This window comes from Sciurus carolinensis, chromosome 18, assembly GCF_902686445.1.
Source record: "Sciurus carolinensis chromosome 18, mSciCar1.2, whole genome shotgun sequence".
NCBI classification, from domain to species: Eukaryota; Metazoa; Chordata; class Mammalia; order Rodentia; family Sciuridae; genus Sciurus; species Sciurus carolinensis.
Genome location: NC_062230.1, coordinates 13,842,262 through 13,857,362, shown reverse-complemented (window position 1 = coordinate 13,857,362; position 15,101 = coordinate 13,842,262). Strand labels below are relative to the sequence as shown.

General features: G+C 52.9%; 1 protein-coding gene across 1 annotated transcript; it reads left to right on the top strand.

The window, feature by feature from the left end:
* The first annotated feature begins 35 nt into the window (after nucleotides 1–35).
* Brat1 (BRCA1 associated ATM activator 1) lies at nucleotides 36–13,858 on the top strand. Its single transcript, XM_047533180.1, is given in 15 exon segments — nucleotides 36–58; nucleotides 2,270–2,411; nucleotides 4,775–4,888; nucleotides 4,891–4,928; nucleotides 7,030–7,177; nucleotides 7,621–7,993; nucleotides 8,292–8,411; nucleotides 9,246–9,337; nucleotides 9,587–9,705; nucleotides 9,783–9,969; nucleotides 10,195–10,268; nucleotides 10,833–10,935; nucleotides 11,078–11,176; nucleotides 11,314–11,489; nucleotides 11,858–13,858. Coding segments are annotated over 14 exon segments (2,463 nt in total). The 5' UTR covers nucleotides 36–58; nucleotides 2,270–2,284; the 3' UTR covers nucleotides 12,551–13,858.
* Nucleotides 13,859–15,101: the final 1,243 nt, after the last annotated feature.

Sequence of the window (15,101 nt, the reverse complement as noted above, 5' to 3'; positions counted from 1 at the left end):
TTTTTTTTTTTTTTTAATTAAAAGAGGACACAAAATTCAGCACAGTGACTGGCACAAGGTAAGTTCTCCTAAAATAGAAGCTACAAGGTAGCAGTCTGTGTAAAAACTTACATTTGTACCAGGCATGGTGGCACACACCCATAATCCCAGCCTGCCAGGGTAATTTAGCAAGACCTTATCTCAGAATTTTAAAAAAGGGCTGAGGATGTAGCTCAGTGCCCTGGGTTCAACCCCCAGTATGGGTGGGAGCTTTCATTGCTTCCAGGTTAAGTGTTCACATGATACACCAGGGTTTTGTTGCCCTCACCCCTGGGGTTTCCCAAACTTCCTGCCCTTCTTATTTAATGATAAAGACAGTGCATGTCTATGACCTTTTTCTCTGTGGTTCTGAGCGCCCAAAACGTTTGAAAACCTTCATAATTGATTTGATGGCAACACCTGTCCTAATCTCACGTTGGAGGGAAAATTGAGCCAAGTCTATTTACAGTGTTAAAGGGATGTGAATAGTACCCATCCTCCCAGGGCTACTGTAGGATTACAATATGTCTCCAGCACGAGAGGCAGGCACTATGGCTTTCACAGGATTACAATGTATTAAGTGCAGCACTTAGCACAATGCTAGTCCACGTTTTACTTTCTTCAGAGCTACCCAATCAGATGAATATCCGTACTTTAGTAGCATCTCATTTTACCATGAACCTAATTCAGGGAAGATAATTGCATTTCAATCCGTTTTACCCTAGGAGTCTGTGTGGGAGGAGGGTCCCGCAAGGGTCAAGGTCCAAAGTGCTTCCCCCATCTAGTCAAGGTTTTTTAAAGTCTCACTTTTATTTTAACATCTATAGGAATTCTGCTTTATATTCACTAATATAAAACTAGTATTCGCTTTAAAATCTTGCTGCAAAGCTGACACTAGGGGAACATGAATCTTGTTTATCCAGAGAGCCTCTGGTACACAGATGAGGACCCAGTAGCGAGACCTGAAGGCCAAATGACCAATGACTGGCTCCTAAACCAAACGCCTCTTCCTGGCACGTGCTTGGCTCCCCCTGCCGGGCGCAAACGAGCCACCAGACTAGCCAGGACCCGCCCCCAGAGCGGGAGCCTGCCCCCTTCTCCGGGAGCCCCCTTCGGGGACACTGCGTCCACGGGATGCTTAGGCATAAACCACTGAGCGTCCTGGTGGGGGTGACAGATCCGAGCAACAGGTTTGGTGCCCGCCTTCCCCCAGTTCCCTCAGCTTGAACTTGCTTCTCCAAGTCTGAGCCCGCTGGGCGACCGGAGTGGCCTCTTGGGAAGAGGTCCCGGTTCCCCACACCTACGGTCTCACCCTCTTTTTCCTCCGGGCCCAGCAAGTGGCACAGTCTGAAGGCGGGGCCCCGGCGGCGCGGGGCGGAGCCTGCGCGGACGTGGGGCGGGGCCCCGGCGGCGTGAGGGAGGGGCTTGCGTCGGCGCACCGAGCTTGAGCGGGTGAGGTGCTAGCGGGGAAGGGGGTCGCGGCTGCCGGCGGGAGGGGTTGGAGCTGGCAAGGAGCGGCTCCGGCGCGGCGTGCGCGGGCCTGTACTTGGTCCCCGCGCGACCGTGGCCTCCAGATTTACCCCTTTGCGACTGGCGCCCGCAGCGGAACCACTTCAGGCACGCAGAGGCGGGCCTCCAGCTCAAAACCGACTCGGTCGCGGGAGGGCGCCTCTTCCCGGACACAGCCTGCCCGGGGGACTGACAGACGAATGAATGCCCCAGCTCAGACAGGGCCCACAGACACCCGGGTCACCTCCCGGCGGGGACGCGCCAATTCACACCTGTGTCTTAGGGGACAGACACACCTTCCCCTGTGCACACCGCTGCTGGATTGTCACATGTAACCGCTGACCCAGAGGGGACAGAACCTGGGACCCAGCGCCAGGATAGATATCCCCCTGTGCACATGGTTGATCTAGAACTCCCAACCTCTCTTGACTCTGGTCCACTTGCAGTTAGATCAGCATGCATTTGTGTCCGCTCTCCCACCACAGTCAAAGTTAAGTCCTTGAGTATCAAAGACCTTGGGGTTTAGGCCAGTCATTTCGCGGCACCTTTCCAGGACTCAGTGTTCTGCTGGCTTCTGAAGGCCTGGGCCTTCCCAAACTGAGCTTGATATCTATCTGGACAGCTTAGAGCTCCAATCGGAGGTGAACTTCTGGGGCCTCTTCCCACTCCTAGCAGACTTCATGTGCTACCTATGACTGGGAATCTAGAGCCAGGCATGAGATTCCTCATGTTTCCTTTGCAGGAACCCCTGAGGATCATGGACCCTGAATGCTCCCGCCTCCTCCCAGCTCTCTGTGCTGTTCTGGCAGATCCCAGGCAACCGGTGGCAGATGACACCTGTTTGGAGAAGCTCCTGGATTGGTTTAAAACGGTGACAGAGGCAGGTAAGATAATGGGCTGCTGTTGGCTGTTGGCCAAAGGCCAGAGGATGGTGTAGAGCATGGGAAAGGATGCCTGGGGTTCTCCTGGCCATCTGAAATCTTTCTTTCACTTCCTAGAAACTCTGGGAAGCTGACTGGAGATAAGGCTGAGGTCCAAGGCAACAACCTGAGAATCTGAGCTCGAAATTCTTAGCATAGTCACAGGCCAACTGTGATTTAGACATCCCCTGTTCAGATAACACTAGTTGTTTGCAGAGAGCACAGGCAAACTATTTTGTTGTTTTCATGGCATTTTGTTTTTTAAAAATTTTTAAATATTTATTTTTGTTAACCAGGGATTGAACCGAGGGCGTCTTTCAACTGGGTTACTCCCCCCTCTTTGTTTTTTTGGGACAGAGTCTCATTAAGTTGCTGAGGGTCTTGAATTGCAGATGCTGACTTTGAATTTGCAATCCTCCTGCCTCAGTCTCCTGAGTTGCTGGAATTGCAGGCATGTCCAGCTTTTGTTTGTTTTAAGAAGTCAGATTTGTTTTCTTTTTGATTATGAAAGTAGTGCATAATTTTTAAGACTTGAAAAACACAAAGGAATGATTAAAAATTCAACCACTGTTGAAAATTATATTTCTTTCATTCTTTGCTAGTTTTAAGGTGTTTAATTTAGCTGGGTGTGGTGGTGCATGCTGGTAATCCCAGCTACTCAGAAGGCTGAGGCAGGAGGACTGCAAGTTCAACGCCAGCCTCAGCAACGTAGTGAGACCCTAAACAACTTAGTGAGACCACATCTCAAAATAAAAAATAAAAAGGCTGGAAATGTAGGTGAGTGGTAAAGCATCCCTGGTTTAAATCCCCAGTGCCAGTAAATAATAGAGGCCTAGGAATGTAGCTCAGTGGTAGAGTGCTTGCCTAGAATGCTCAAGGCCGTAGGCTTAATACATAGCACTGCAAAAAGAAAAAAGTATAATCTGAGCAGCTCTTTAACATGTAAATTTAACCTGTTTGCTGCAGTTGCTGTTAGATTTGAACTTACTTTCATTACATTCTTTTCTGTTTTGTTCATTTCCAGGGCCTTGTCTGCTCCTTTTTTTTGCCTCCATCAGATTGATAAGACCTTCAAAAGGTTTTATGTTCTTTAGTGGTTATCTTTACATTGTTATTTAACATGCAACCTGATGTTTTGGATTTTTCAAAATAAACCTGAATGTAGTGGTGCATACCTGTAATCCCAGTGACTTTGGAGGCAAGAGGATTACAAGTTTGAAGCCAGCCTGCAACTTAGTGACAAACTGACTCAAAAATAAAAAAAATTTGGAGGATATAGCTCAGTGATAGAGCACCCCTGGGTTCAATCCCCAGTACTATTTGCCAAATAAACAAACAAACAAAAAACCCCAAACCAAAAAACCCACCAAATTGTTTGATTGGAATCTGTACAGTTTAAGGATCTCACTTTGGCTTTGGATCCCCTTTCCTCTGTTATCATCTAGCACTTTTTAGCTCCTTATTTCAGAACCCTTCAATAATGATTTATTTTTAGCTTTTTAAAAATAGATCATGCAGCTTAATTTTTAATAAACTTTACTTTTGGAGTATTTTTAGTTTGTGCTCAGCGCTTCTTTTGGCTAACCTATGTGCTTATTGGTTGTTTCTGGCTCCCCTTCACCCCGCTGTCTTTCCTCTGATCAAACTGAGGGGAGTTCTTTGGTAGTCTTTCCCAAAGTCCTTCCCTCACCCTCCACCCTGGGATACTCCTAGCCCTTGCTATAAAATGTCTTTTCCCCACTATCAGTACTTTTGGATCATGTAGTATGACTGAGTTTGGGGACAGGTTCCATTGACTTGCTTGCACGGAGCACTGTCCATTTTGGAGGCAAGTAGTATTTTAGGAGGTAAAATTGGTCTTGCTTCAATTTACCTTTTTCTCTTTTTCCTCCCTGTGGTACTGTGGATTGAACCCAAGGGTGCTCTACCCCCAAATAAAGTTCTCTTTTTATTTTTTATTTTGAGACAGGGTTTCACTAAGTTGCCCAGGTTGACCTCAAACGTGTGATCCTCCTGCCTCAGCCTCCTGAGCAGCTGGGATTACAGGTGTGAAACACCATGCTCTGCTCATGTTTCTTCCTCATATTTGTGGGGATAGAACATGTTTTCAGGGTTCTTGCCACTGTGCTTATTGTTTCTCTGCCTCACCTGTTGAGGTGTAGGCTCTCTCTTTCCCCTTTAATGAATTAAAGTTAGGACTCAGTGTTAGAAGTATTCCTTTCCAATTGGACTGCTCAATCCAGCACCCTGAGGAAAGAGGTTTAGAGTCATCTCTAGGGTGGTACCATGAGTTCCTGATGACCACAGGATTATGCTTGTCTCCACAGAGTCCAGTCTTCTACTGCTGCAAGAGAACCCCTGCCTGGTAGAGCTACTGTCCCACATACTGAGACCGCAGGATGTGAGCCCCAGAGTCCTCTCCTTTTCCCTGCGCCTTGCTGGACCTTTGCGGCCCAGGAAGACTGCTTCCAGTACCTTCAGGTGAGCCTGAGCCTGCCTGCCTGTGTGTCTCATGGAGATCCTAGAGGCTGTGTCAATCCCGGCTTCTCAGAGGCTGGCCCTGCTCCAGGTGTCTTTACCCCAGGTGTCGTCCCCCTTGGAAAAATTCACCAGGAATATTGGGGCTCAGGAGGGAATGTTTTGGAATCGGGCAGAACTGGGATTGACTCTCAGCCCTGAACTGTGGCATGTCTTGCCAAGTTCCTGAGCCCCAGTTCCCTCCCACATCAGATAAGACTTAGGCCTGTTGCAGAGGGTGCTGTGGGGGTTTCATGAGGTGACAGATGCTGCACCTGCAGACCGTGGCTAGTGAATGAGTAGTGAGAGTGTCTGCATGCAAGAGATGTGAGAGCAGAACACCCCAGAGCTGCGTGCCCTTTGGCAGACACCTAACGTCAGACTCCCATGAGGGCAAGTAAAGGCAAAGCCACGTTTTCCTGTCCCCTGTGCCGAGAGTCCTAGGTTCCTTGTGCCTTTTGGGAGTCACTTGGAGAGAGAGAGGCATATAACCTGGTACCTTTAGATTGCCATTCATGGATGCCCCAATTCAGCTGCAGACTCTAGGAGCCCAGCCAAGCACCATCTTGCTATGGGCCAGACTTTCCAGAATGTTCTAGTGCACCTCTGCTGCCACGAAATATGTGTTAGGTCAGGACTGTTTTGTCATTTGTAGAGTCTCTTCCTCAGGAGTCCTGACTCATCTGTGGGTCCAGAGTCTTCTGCTTTATTTTCTGGATAAGGGAATGCCTTGGGTCACTCTCAGGCCCCAACAGAGTTGGGGAGCTCACACTGGGCCCTAAAGAGTCTAGATATCCCAGGGATGTGTTCCACTGCTGGGCCAAAAGTTAATTTTCAGGCACGAGTATCCCCCACCCCCGCAGTGATGAGACTGAACACAGGGCCTTGCACAGCCCCAGTCCTTCACTCAAGCAGTAACTCATCCTCCCTGTCATTTCCTGAGTGTTTCCCCACCTCTTTCTCTTTCTTGTTCCAATACCAGAGGTGACCTTGAGAATTGGAAAACTGCTGACTGCCCTCCCATCTCTGGTAGTTGGTTCCCTATGTGCAGGGTCAAGGCACAGGCCTCATTTGGAGGTGCACCTTGGGCTCCTCCCCTGCCTGTTCCTAACATGGCCATGGTTGCACCAGGTGAGGGCCACTGTGCTGGAGTTGAATTTAGTGAAGGACCAAGAGAGAATGTTGGCAGGGCTCCCACCTGCTACACATCAGAAACAGTGTCGTGAGGCCCCTGCGCACCTCCCTGGGCACCCGTGATGAGTGAAGGATTTCTTGCCCCAGCAGGGCAGGCGGCAGCTGGTTGGGAAGCCCCAGGCTTGGGTGAGCATGGCTGACAGCCATTCCATGGTTGGGCTCAGGGCTCAGGGAATGGCCTGGCTGGTTAGGGTATCCCTTCAGTGAGTCAGCATCAGGTCTTCCCTGCAGTCTGCTGAGATCCAGTGCTGGTGGGACTCTTATCATGTGGGCAGGAGATGCAGGACAGTGCGCTAGGGTGCAGAGGAAGGCCACAGCAGATGGTGGTCCAGCAGGGATCTAGTCAACTTATGGGGAACAAAACGGATCCTGGGCTGGCAGGGTTTGAACAGGTGCAGAGCAGCCTGATTTACCAGGTGTGCTGGGGCATTTAGGAGATCTAAAAATGTCAGGGTGCGGGACCCCAGAGGAGGAGGTAGGTGGAGGTTCAGGAGCTTGACGGGCTACAGGAAGCGTCAGGGGTTCTGGAGCCCATGTCATAATGAGGGACAGACCTTTGAAGATGATCTCCCGGTGCTGTTTTGGGGTGTGAGGTCTCAGAAGGACAGTAACAGGAGTGATAGGTCCCAGTTGAAATCCTTTTCTTCCTTTCTCTGTAGCTCTCACCCCAGAGGTGGAGCTGGCTGTGCTGGGGCCCCACTTGCTGGTACAGGAGCAGTCCACCTGTCCTGGAAGCACAGCTGTGCTGGAGCTGGTGTAAAAGTGCCCCTGATACTGCCTCATCCAGACCTGAAAAACAGAAAACCCATCTCCCACCTGCCCTGAATCCCTGGAAACCTGCCAGGCACCCACCTCCTCCTTTACTTCCCAGCAGGGGGATTTGCTGTTGGGGCTCTTCGGGGAGGCAGGAACCCTGGGCTGGGCAGCCTGGAATGTCCCTACAGTGCGCAGCGGCTGGATCCAGGGCCTGAGCTCCCTGGCACAGCACCCCAGTGCCCTGCACTTCCTGGCTGACAGTGGTAAGTGTGGCCCACCCTGCCTGTCCCACCTGCAGGGCCTTGGCATACCCCAGCGGTGGGACCCCAGGGAGCCCCTGCACCTTGCTGAGCCTGGCCTTTTCACCGGTGGGGAATGGCGGTGGCCCAGGTTGCTGCAGTGAGCACTCGCAATAACCACAGGGGTATTCATGCCCTTGGCTCCTAGGCCAGCCCCCAGATCCAGGCTTCGAAACTAACTAGAAATAATCAGGAGCCTCTGTGGTTCAAACGTGGGTAGGTGACATGCTCATCCCTTAGGCCTGCAGTCCCAGTCCTTCTTGCTTTTGAGTGGGGCAGTGGTTGGAAGTGGCCTCCTAGGGTTTGTGTGACTTGGCTGTCTTCCCTGGGACTCTGAAGTATGTGATGAAAGTTGTTCCCTGCCCTCCACGTTTGGATTGACCTGTCTTCTCCCCTCCACTCCCCAGGTGCAGTTGACACTGTCTTCTCCCTGCAGGGAGACCCAAGCCTGTTTGTGGCTTCGGCTGCCAGTCAGCTCCTGGTGCACATACTGGCTTTGTCCATGCATGGCGAAGCTGTGGAGCACCATAGCCCACAGGGCAGTGCCTGGCCTACATGTGCCCAGAAGATCGTGGGTCATGTGGAAGAGTCCTTGCGCTCCACAGCTGCCCCACAGGTCACTCAGGCCCTGAACGTCCTGACTACCACCTTTGGACGCTGCCACAGTCCCTGGACAGAGGTTCTCTGGGAGCAGCTGAGTCCCCTTGTGGCCTGCCTGCTTGAGAGAGACCCCATTCCAGCTGGACACTCACTCGTTGACCTCCTCCTCAGTGTGGCCCGGTCAGGTCCCTGGGGCGTGGCTGGTGGGGGATCTGGGGATGTGAGGTGCCCTAGGAAGTCTTGGAATAGCTGCTACACCTGAGAGTATGTTGTCATTGGCAGTCAGATGGGGAGTTGCCCCCCCCCACAGAATGCTGTCTTGAAGGGAGCACCCTTTGGGGGCGGGACTGACACCTTCACCCCTGAGAGCGGTAGGGCCTGGGTGCCTCCAACTGGGGGCTGTGGCAGTCCTGAATGGGTGTCATGGGGCGCTCGGGAGGATGGAGAAGTGATTTTCTCTCTCTGGGGTCCTCCGCAGTTCTCCTGTGTTCAGTTCTGCAGACTGTGGCCTGTGGGAGACAGTGGCTCAGACTCTGAGCCGTCTGAGCCCCACTCAAGCGGGACCTCTGGCCTTAGGGACACTGAAACTCCAGCACTGGTACGATTAGCATTGCTTTGTGCTACGCAGGGGCTCTGGGAGCTGGGCAGAAAGGACGAGAGTGTGGTGCTCGCGATCAGGGAATCTTGGGAGCCAGGAAGAGCAGCAGGCCTGGCAGGGGATCATGGGGGCAGGTGCAGGCATTGGCACAGCCCGTGGCAGCTGTGCTTTCTTTGGCACCAGAAGAATTACTTCAAGCAAAAGCTTTCGAAGGTCCTTAGACAAAACTGATTCTGAGAGCTCCTGTATTCAGAGCAGTGAGCTCAAAGAGCCCTCCCTGTCGGGGTGCACCACAGAGTGGGCCAGGGGTTAGAGAGGAAAGGAATATGGAAGGCCTTCCAGTGTCCCCAGCAGGCTTACACTGGGGGTGCTGGTGGGTATAGCACCCTCCCAGAAGGGCTCGGAGTGTGAAGACTTGGGTATGATATCTGGATGGTCAGGAGAGAAAACAGACAAATGGAGGAGCCAGCACTTGCACTCAGCAAAGCTGTATGCAGAGTTTCTCCTCGAAGTAGGGCAGACCCTACGAAAGGACATCACTGTCACTGCATGTAAGATGGAGCACACCCAGGCACTGCCTCCCAGAGGCAGGGATTCCCTGTTACCCTGATCAGACAGCCCTCCTGGGCCAGGGCCCCTGAAACCTAGTGGCTGCTCCTAAGGATGCCAGGGCCATGCCTTGTGGGTCTTGGTCAGGATTGACCCTGACCCTGAGCTTCTTCCATGGAGTTCACTGGCTAGTGACCTGAAGAAAGGCTGTTTCTTAGGCCTCCACCTGGTGCTGATGTACCATGGGGCCAGGGCAGCAGCCTTCACTGGGTCCTCTGTCTCCAGTCCACAGGCACTGAGGACCCAGGCCTTTGGAGTCCTCCTCCAGCCCCTGGCCTGTATCCTGAAAGCCACCATTCAGGCCCCCGGGTCTCCAGGTATACTTTGTAGTGTGGGGAAGGTGGAACTGTGTCCCTGGGTGGGTCCAGGGTTCAGGGAAGGATGATGAGCAGTGGGTACCCAGCTCCCATGAGCCCAGCTTTGCTCCCATGCTGGCCTCCCACCACGTGAAGGTGCCCAGGGAGTGGGCCAGCATCCCTGGATGAGCTGCTGCCCTGAACCTAGGCCCTGGCCTCTGCTTTGGGCAGTGACCACTTCAAGGGAACCATTGCTGGTTTGGCCTGCAGGCTTGCTGGATGGGACTGTGGGCAGCTCCATGACAGTGGATGCACTCCTGTCCTCCAAGTCGGCCTGTGCAGGGCTCCTGTGCCAGACTCTGGCTCAGCTGGAGGAGCTGCACCCACTGGTATGTGTGACCCTGGCCTGTGTCCCTATAGGCAGCAGGACCCATGGCCTCCGCTGACCTTCTCTTTGTCCCTGCAGCCCCACCGCCCCTCACCCTGGCCCCAGGCATCCCTTTTGGAAGCTGTAGTGACCATACTGCAACTTTGCGATGGCTCAGCTGCCCCTGGCTCCAGTGTGGGGGGCCGCCTCTGTGGGACCCTGGCAGGCTGTGTCCGGGTGCAGCGAGCAGCCCTTGATTTCCTGGGGACACTGTCTCAGGGGACAAGTGAGTGACATTGTTTCCTCTGCATGTCTTTCTCTCTGCTCAGTCTTGTGGAAGCTGCCGTTTCTGATGTTTCTCTCCCAGGGCTGCCACGGCCCTGTCCAGCCTTGTGCTCAGCTGTCCTTCCCTGCTTCCCTGAGGCTAGATTCCCACATTCCCTGCTGGAGTGGGCAGGAGATGGTGGCTCCCAGGGTGGGAATTGGGGTGATTCACCCATTTATGTCTTAGGCCCCCCGGAGTTGGTGCCACAGGTGTTTGCCGTCCTCTTGGAGTACCTCGAGAGCCCTGACTCCAGCCCCACGGTACGGGGACCGGGTTCTGGGAGGCGGGCAGGGCTAGTGCCCCGTCCCCATGCAGGCCTCTGGGAATGGGGCCTTGGCATGGGCCTGCAGAGCTGCTCTCAAAGTGAACTTTGCGGGCAGGTGGCTGCATGGGGTTTGGTGAGACTTACATGTGAGCGGGCTCTTTGGGCCATGGTGAGCCAGTCTTCCTATAGAGAATTCTTTCTGAGAAAGGGGAATTGAGCCAGGGCGGCCTCTATGCTTGGGGTCCAGTTCTTGTGAGTGAACCCATTTCTTTAGGTACGCTGGGCACAGTGGGCAGATTTGGGGGAAGTGCTGGGGTTCTTGGGGCTTTAAGGGAAAGGGACCCTGGGTAGTTTGTCTTGGCTTGCTAGAGCAATCCCATTCCTCCAGGCAGAGCTCCCGTGAGGGCTGCCCGCCTCCTGCCCCTCACTGTCCAGGAAGCTTGTCCTGGCTTACTGGCTGTGCTTCCGCCTCCAGGCAGGGGCAGCATGGTGCAGGCTGCTAGGCGGTGGCTCGCTCGCCCCTGCTGCCCTGCAGCCTGCCCTGCCCTACCTGCTCTAGGTTCTGAAGAAGGCCTTCCAGGCCACGCTCGGGTGGCTCCTGAGCTCACCCAAGACCCCCGGCTGCTCTGATTTTGGCCCCCACATCCCGCTGTTCCTCGGAGGTAACCCCAGCCCCTTGCAGGGGTACAATGAGCCAAGAGGTGCAGGGTGGAGGCATCTGGGGGCTGGGCAGGAAGGTCCCTCTGGGCCCAGGGGCAGGGCGAGTGGGACTGGAGGCCACTCTGACCACCCTTCCTGCCCCAGAGCTGTTCCCCGTGCTGCAGAAGCGCCTGTGCAGCCCCTGCTGGGAGGTGAGGGACTCGGCCCTGGAGTTCTTCACGAATCTGAGCAGACACTGGGGAGGTGAGCACCTGGTGGAACGGAGGCACCGTGTCCTCTGGCTCTGGGGCCCTGACTGCCGAGGCTGCCTTTGGGAAGTGAGGGGTGGGAACTTGGGGCTCAGCCCATGATCACAGCTGCTGTGGACCTTTATCCCTCAGGGCAGGCAGATTTCAGACAGGCGCTCTTCTCTTCAGAGGCACCTACGCTCACCCAGCAGCTTCTCCGAGACCCTGAGAGTTACGTCCGAGCGAGCGCAGTGACTGCCATGGCGCAGCTGTCTAGCCAGGGCCTGCATGCCACCCTCGCCAGCCCTGAGCACCCAGAGGCCGAGCAGGTAGGAGGCAGTGGGCTCCTCCATTGGGCGCCCATGCTGGGCAGCCATGCTGTTGGCTGCATGTCCAGTGGTGTGTGGCCAGCTGGTCAGGCCTGGGGCAGCTGCTTCTGGGGGCAGTGCTGGCAGGAGTAGCCATGAGGAGCCGGGAACAGCTGGGCATGGCACCCACTTCTTCCCAGCACCTCTGCCTCTTAGACCCCTTCTGACAGATGAGCTGGTAGCAGATGAGCTGAAGGGCACGTCACACAAGGGAACCACAGCAGCACGTGCCCCAAGCCCGGGTGGCCAGACTGGAGCCTGGCTTCCTGCTGTGTCCCCTGGGCACTGCCCTCCCCGAGCCCCATCTTCCCTCCCCCTCTGTCCTGCAGGGCCTGCTCAGGGAGTTCCTGCACATTCTGTCTGCAGACTCGGAGGGCTTCCCACGGAGGGCGGTCGTGCAGGTCTTCACCCAGTGGCTGAGGGACGGCCATGCTGAGGTAGCCCGGGACACAGAGCAGTTTGTGGCTACTGTGCTCCAGGTGGTGAGCCAGGACCTGGACTGGGAGGTTCGGGTACAGGGCCTGGAGCTGGCGCAGGTGTTCCTGACCCAGAAACTGGGGCAGCCTGGCCATTGTCCCTACACAGTGTCCCTCCCTGAGGCCCCCCTGCCCAGATTGCGCCCTGAGGTGCTGCGGACTCTCTGCCAGCCTCGGCTCCTAGAGTTTGCCTTTCGTGCCTTGTTTGACTGTGACCGACCTGTGGCCCAAAAGGCCTGCAACCTCCTCCTCTTCCTGAGAGACAAGACTGCTCCCTATGCAGGCATGCAGGAAACTGGGGACAGTCCCCGCTTGGACTCCATGGAGGCTGCACTGCAGAGGTGGCAAGCAGGCGAGCAGGGCCAGCCCCTGGGGGACCCAGAGCCTGAGGCCATGCTGGCTGTCCTGAGGTCCCTAGATCTGGAGGGCCTTCAGGGCAGGCTGGCTGAGAGCAGCGACCATGTGGAGAAGAGCCCACAGTCCCTCCTGCAGGACATGCTGGCCACAGTGGACATACTGGAGGAGAATGAGGCTGACTGCTACTGAAGCCATCAGCTCCCTCCACGGGCCCTGCCATCCCAGGGGCTCCAGCTCAGGCTGGCTGTGCAAGGGACTCTCCAGGAAACTGACCAAAAATCCCCACATTCTGATGTGTTATTAAAAAAGTGGCTTATTTTCTACTCAAGTCCAGTAGCACTGAAGTCTATAATCCACTTCAGGGTGGTTTTGTACTTGGTATAAGACAGGGTTGGGTTCCCTCCTTACCCCAACTGACAGTTTCCCACCCAGTCTGTGAAGAGAGCTCCCTCCCAGCGGGCCTCCCTGCCCAGCAGGCCTCCCTCCCAACGGGCCTCCCTCCCAGCGGGCCTCCCTGCCCAGCAGGCCTCCCTCTCAACGGGCCTCCCTCCCAACGGGCCTCCCTCCCAGCGGGCCTCCCTCCCAGCGGGCCCGATTACTCTAGCTCCACAGTTGCCCGTGAAGTTGGGCAACATGAGCCTGACAGCTTTTGTTTTTCTTTCTCAAAGTTGCTTTGCTGTTGGAAGTCTTTTGTGGCTTCACATGAGTGTTAGAATTGTCCTTTCTGTTTTGTGAAGAGGGCCCCTGGGCTTTTGGTAGCAACTACCTTGAGTCCTTAGGTCACTTTGAGGAGTGTGGCTATTTTAACACCACTAAAGATTTCACCCCTGAAAAAGGGGACCTTCCACCCATATTTGTGTCTTCTTTGTCTCCCTCCTCTGTCTTCCTGTTTTAAGCATTCAGTTTTCAGTCTTTAGTTAAATTTATTCCTAAATAATGTTGGGTTTTTTGGTGCTATACAAATGAGATCATCGTCTTAATTTCTTTTTCAGGGAGTTCACCTTTAGCGTGTAGGAACAACTGATGTTTGTATGTTGTCTTTTGTATCTTGGAACTTTCCTGAATTTGTTTACCTAGCCATGTTTTGGTAGGTCTTTAGAGTTTTTTGCATACAAGATCATGTCATCGGCAAACAGATGGTTTTCTTTCTCCCTTCTATTTGATAACCTTTGTTTCTTTTTCTTGCCTAATCTCTCTGACTAGGATTTCCAGCACTGTTGTGGAAATGGTGAGTGGGTGCTCCTGTCTTGTTCCTGATCTTAGAGGAAAAGCCTTTGGCTTTTCACTGTTGAGTCTGATGTTGACTGTGGGCTTGTCACTCATGGTCTTTGTGATGTTGAGGTGCATACCTTCTATGCCTAGTTTGTTGAGTGTTTTCGTCATGAGAGGGGGTTGAGTGCTTTTTCTGCATCTGTCAAAATGGTCATGTGATTTTTATTCCTCTGTTAATGTGAACCATCCATCCTTGTATCCCAGGAATAAATTCCATCTGATCATGGTGAATGAGCCTTTCAATGTGTTACTGAATTCTGTCTGCTGATACTTGCTTGAGAATTTTGTTTTAATTTTTGAGAATTATGTTCAGCAGGAATATTGGCCTGTAATTTTCTTTCTTCTGGCATCCTTAGCTGACTCTGTTACAAGAGTAGAGCAATCCTTGTAAAATGAGTTGGGAACCCTAAAACTTTCAGGAGAAAACATAGGGATGTAGTTCCTTGACTCTGGTCTAATTTTTTTAGATATGACACACACACAAAAGTAAACAAAACCCAAGCCAGGTGCTGTGGCACATGCCTGTAATCATTGTGACTTGGGAGGCTGAGGCAGGAGGATCACAAGTTGGAGGCCAGTCTCAGTTACTCAGTGAGGCCTTAAGGAACTTAGCGAGACTTTGTCTGAAAATAAAATGGGGCTGGGGATGTAGCTTAATGGTAAAGTGCCCTGAGTTTAATCCTTAGTACCAAAAAATTAAAAGAATAACCAAAATCTACCAGTGGGACTGCATCAGACTGAATAGCATCTGCACAACTAAGGAAAACAAAACAAAAATGTAGCCTGTGGAACCCGAGAATGCATTTACAAACCATAGATCTGATAAGAGATTAATATCTAAATATAAGGAACTCACACAACCCTAGCAAAAAAATTAAATGACCTGATTAAAAGTGGGCAAAGACTTTTTCCCTAAATAGACACCCCCGCCCCCCACAAAGAAGAAATAGAAATGAAAAGTCCTCAACATCACTAATCATATAAACACACCGAGGCTGGGGAAGTGGCTCAGTGGTAGTGTTGCTTTACGTGCCCCAAGGCCTGGTTTGATCCCCAACACCACAAAAACAACCAAAAAACACCAAAACCAAAATGAGATTCCACCCCACATCTGTTAGGACAGTTGTTATTAAATAAATACCAAGTGCTGGTAAGTGTGTGGAAAAAGAAGGAACCTTGCACACTCTGTGGGTGTCCCTTGTCGCATTCACTATGTAAAAGTGGGGCACTGCCACATGACCCAGCAGTCCACTTAGGTGTGTATCCAAGGAAATGAAATGAGCATTTGAAGAAGAGAGGTCTGCAGCCCCCCGTTATTGCAACATTAGTCACAGTCGCCGAGATACAGGAATCACCTGAGTCCATCAATTGATAAATGAATAAAGAAACTACGTAGATACAACTGAAAATTGTAAAAAAAAAAAAAAAAATGGAGGAAATCTTAGCACTGGCGCCCACACGGATGAAC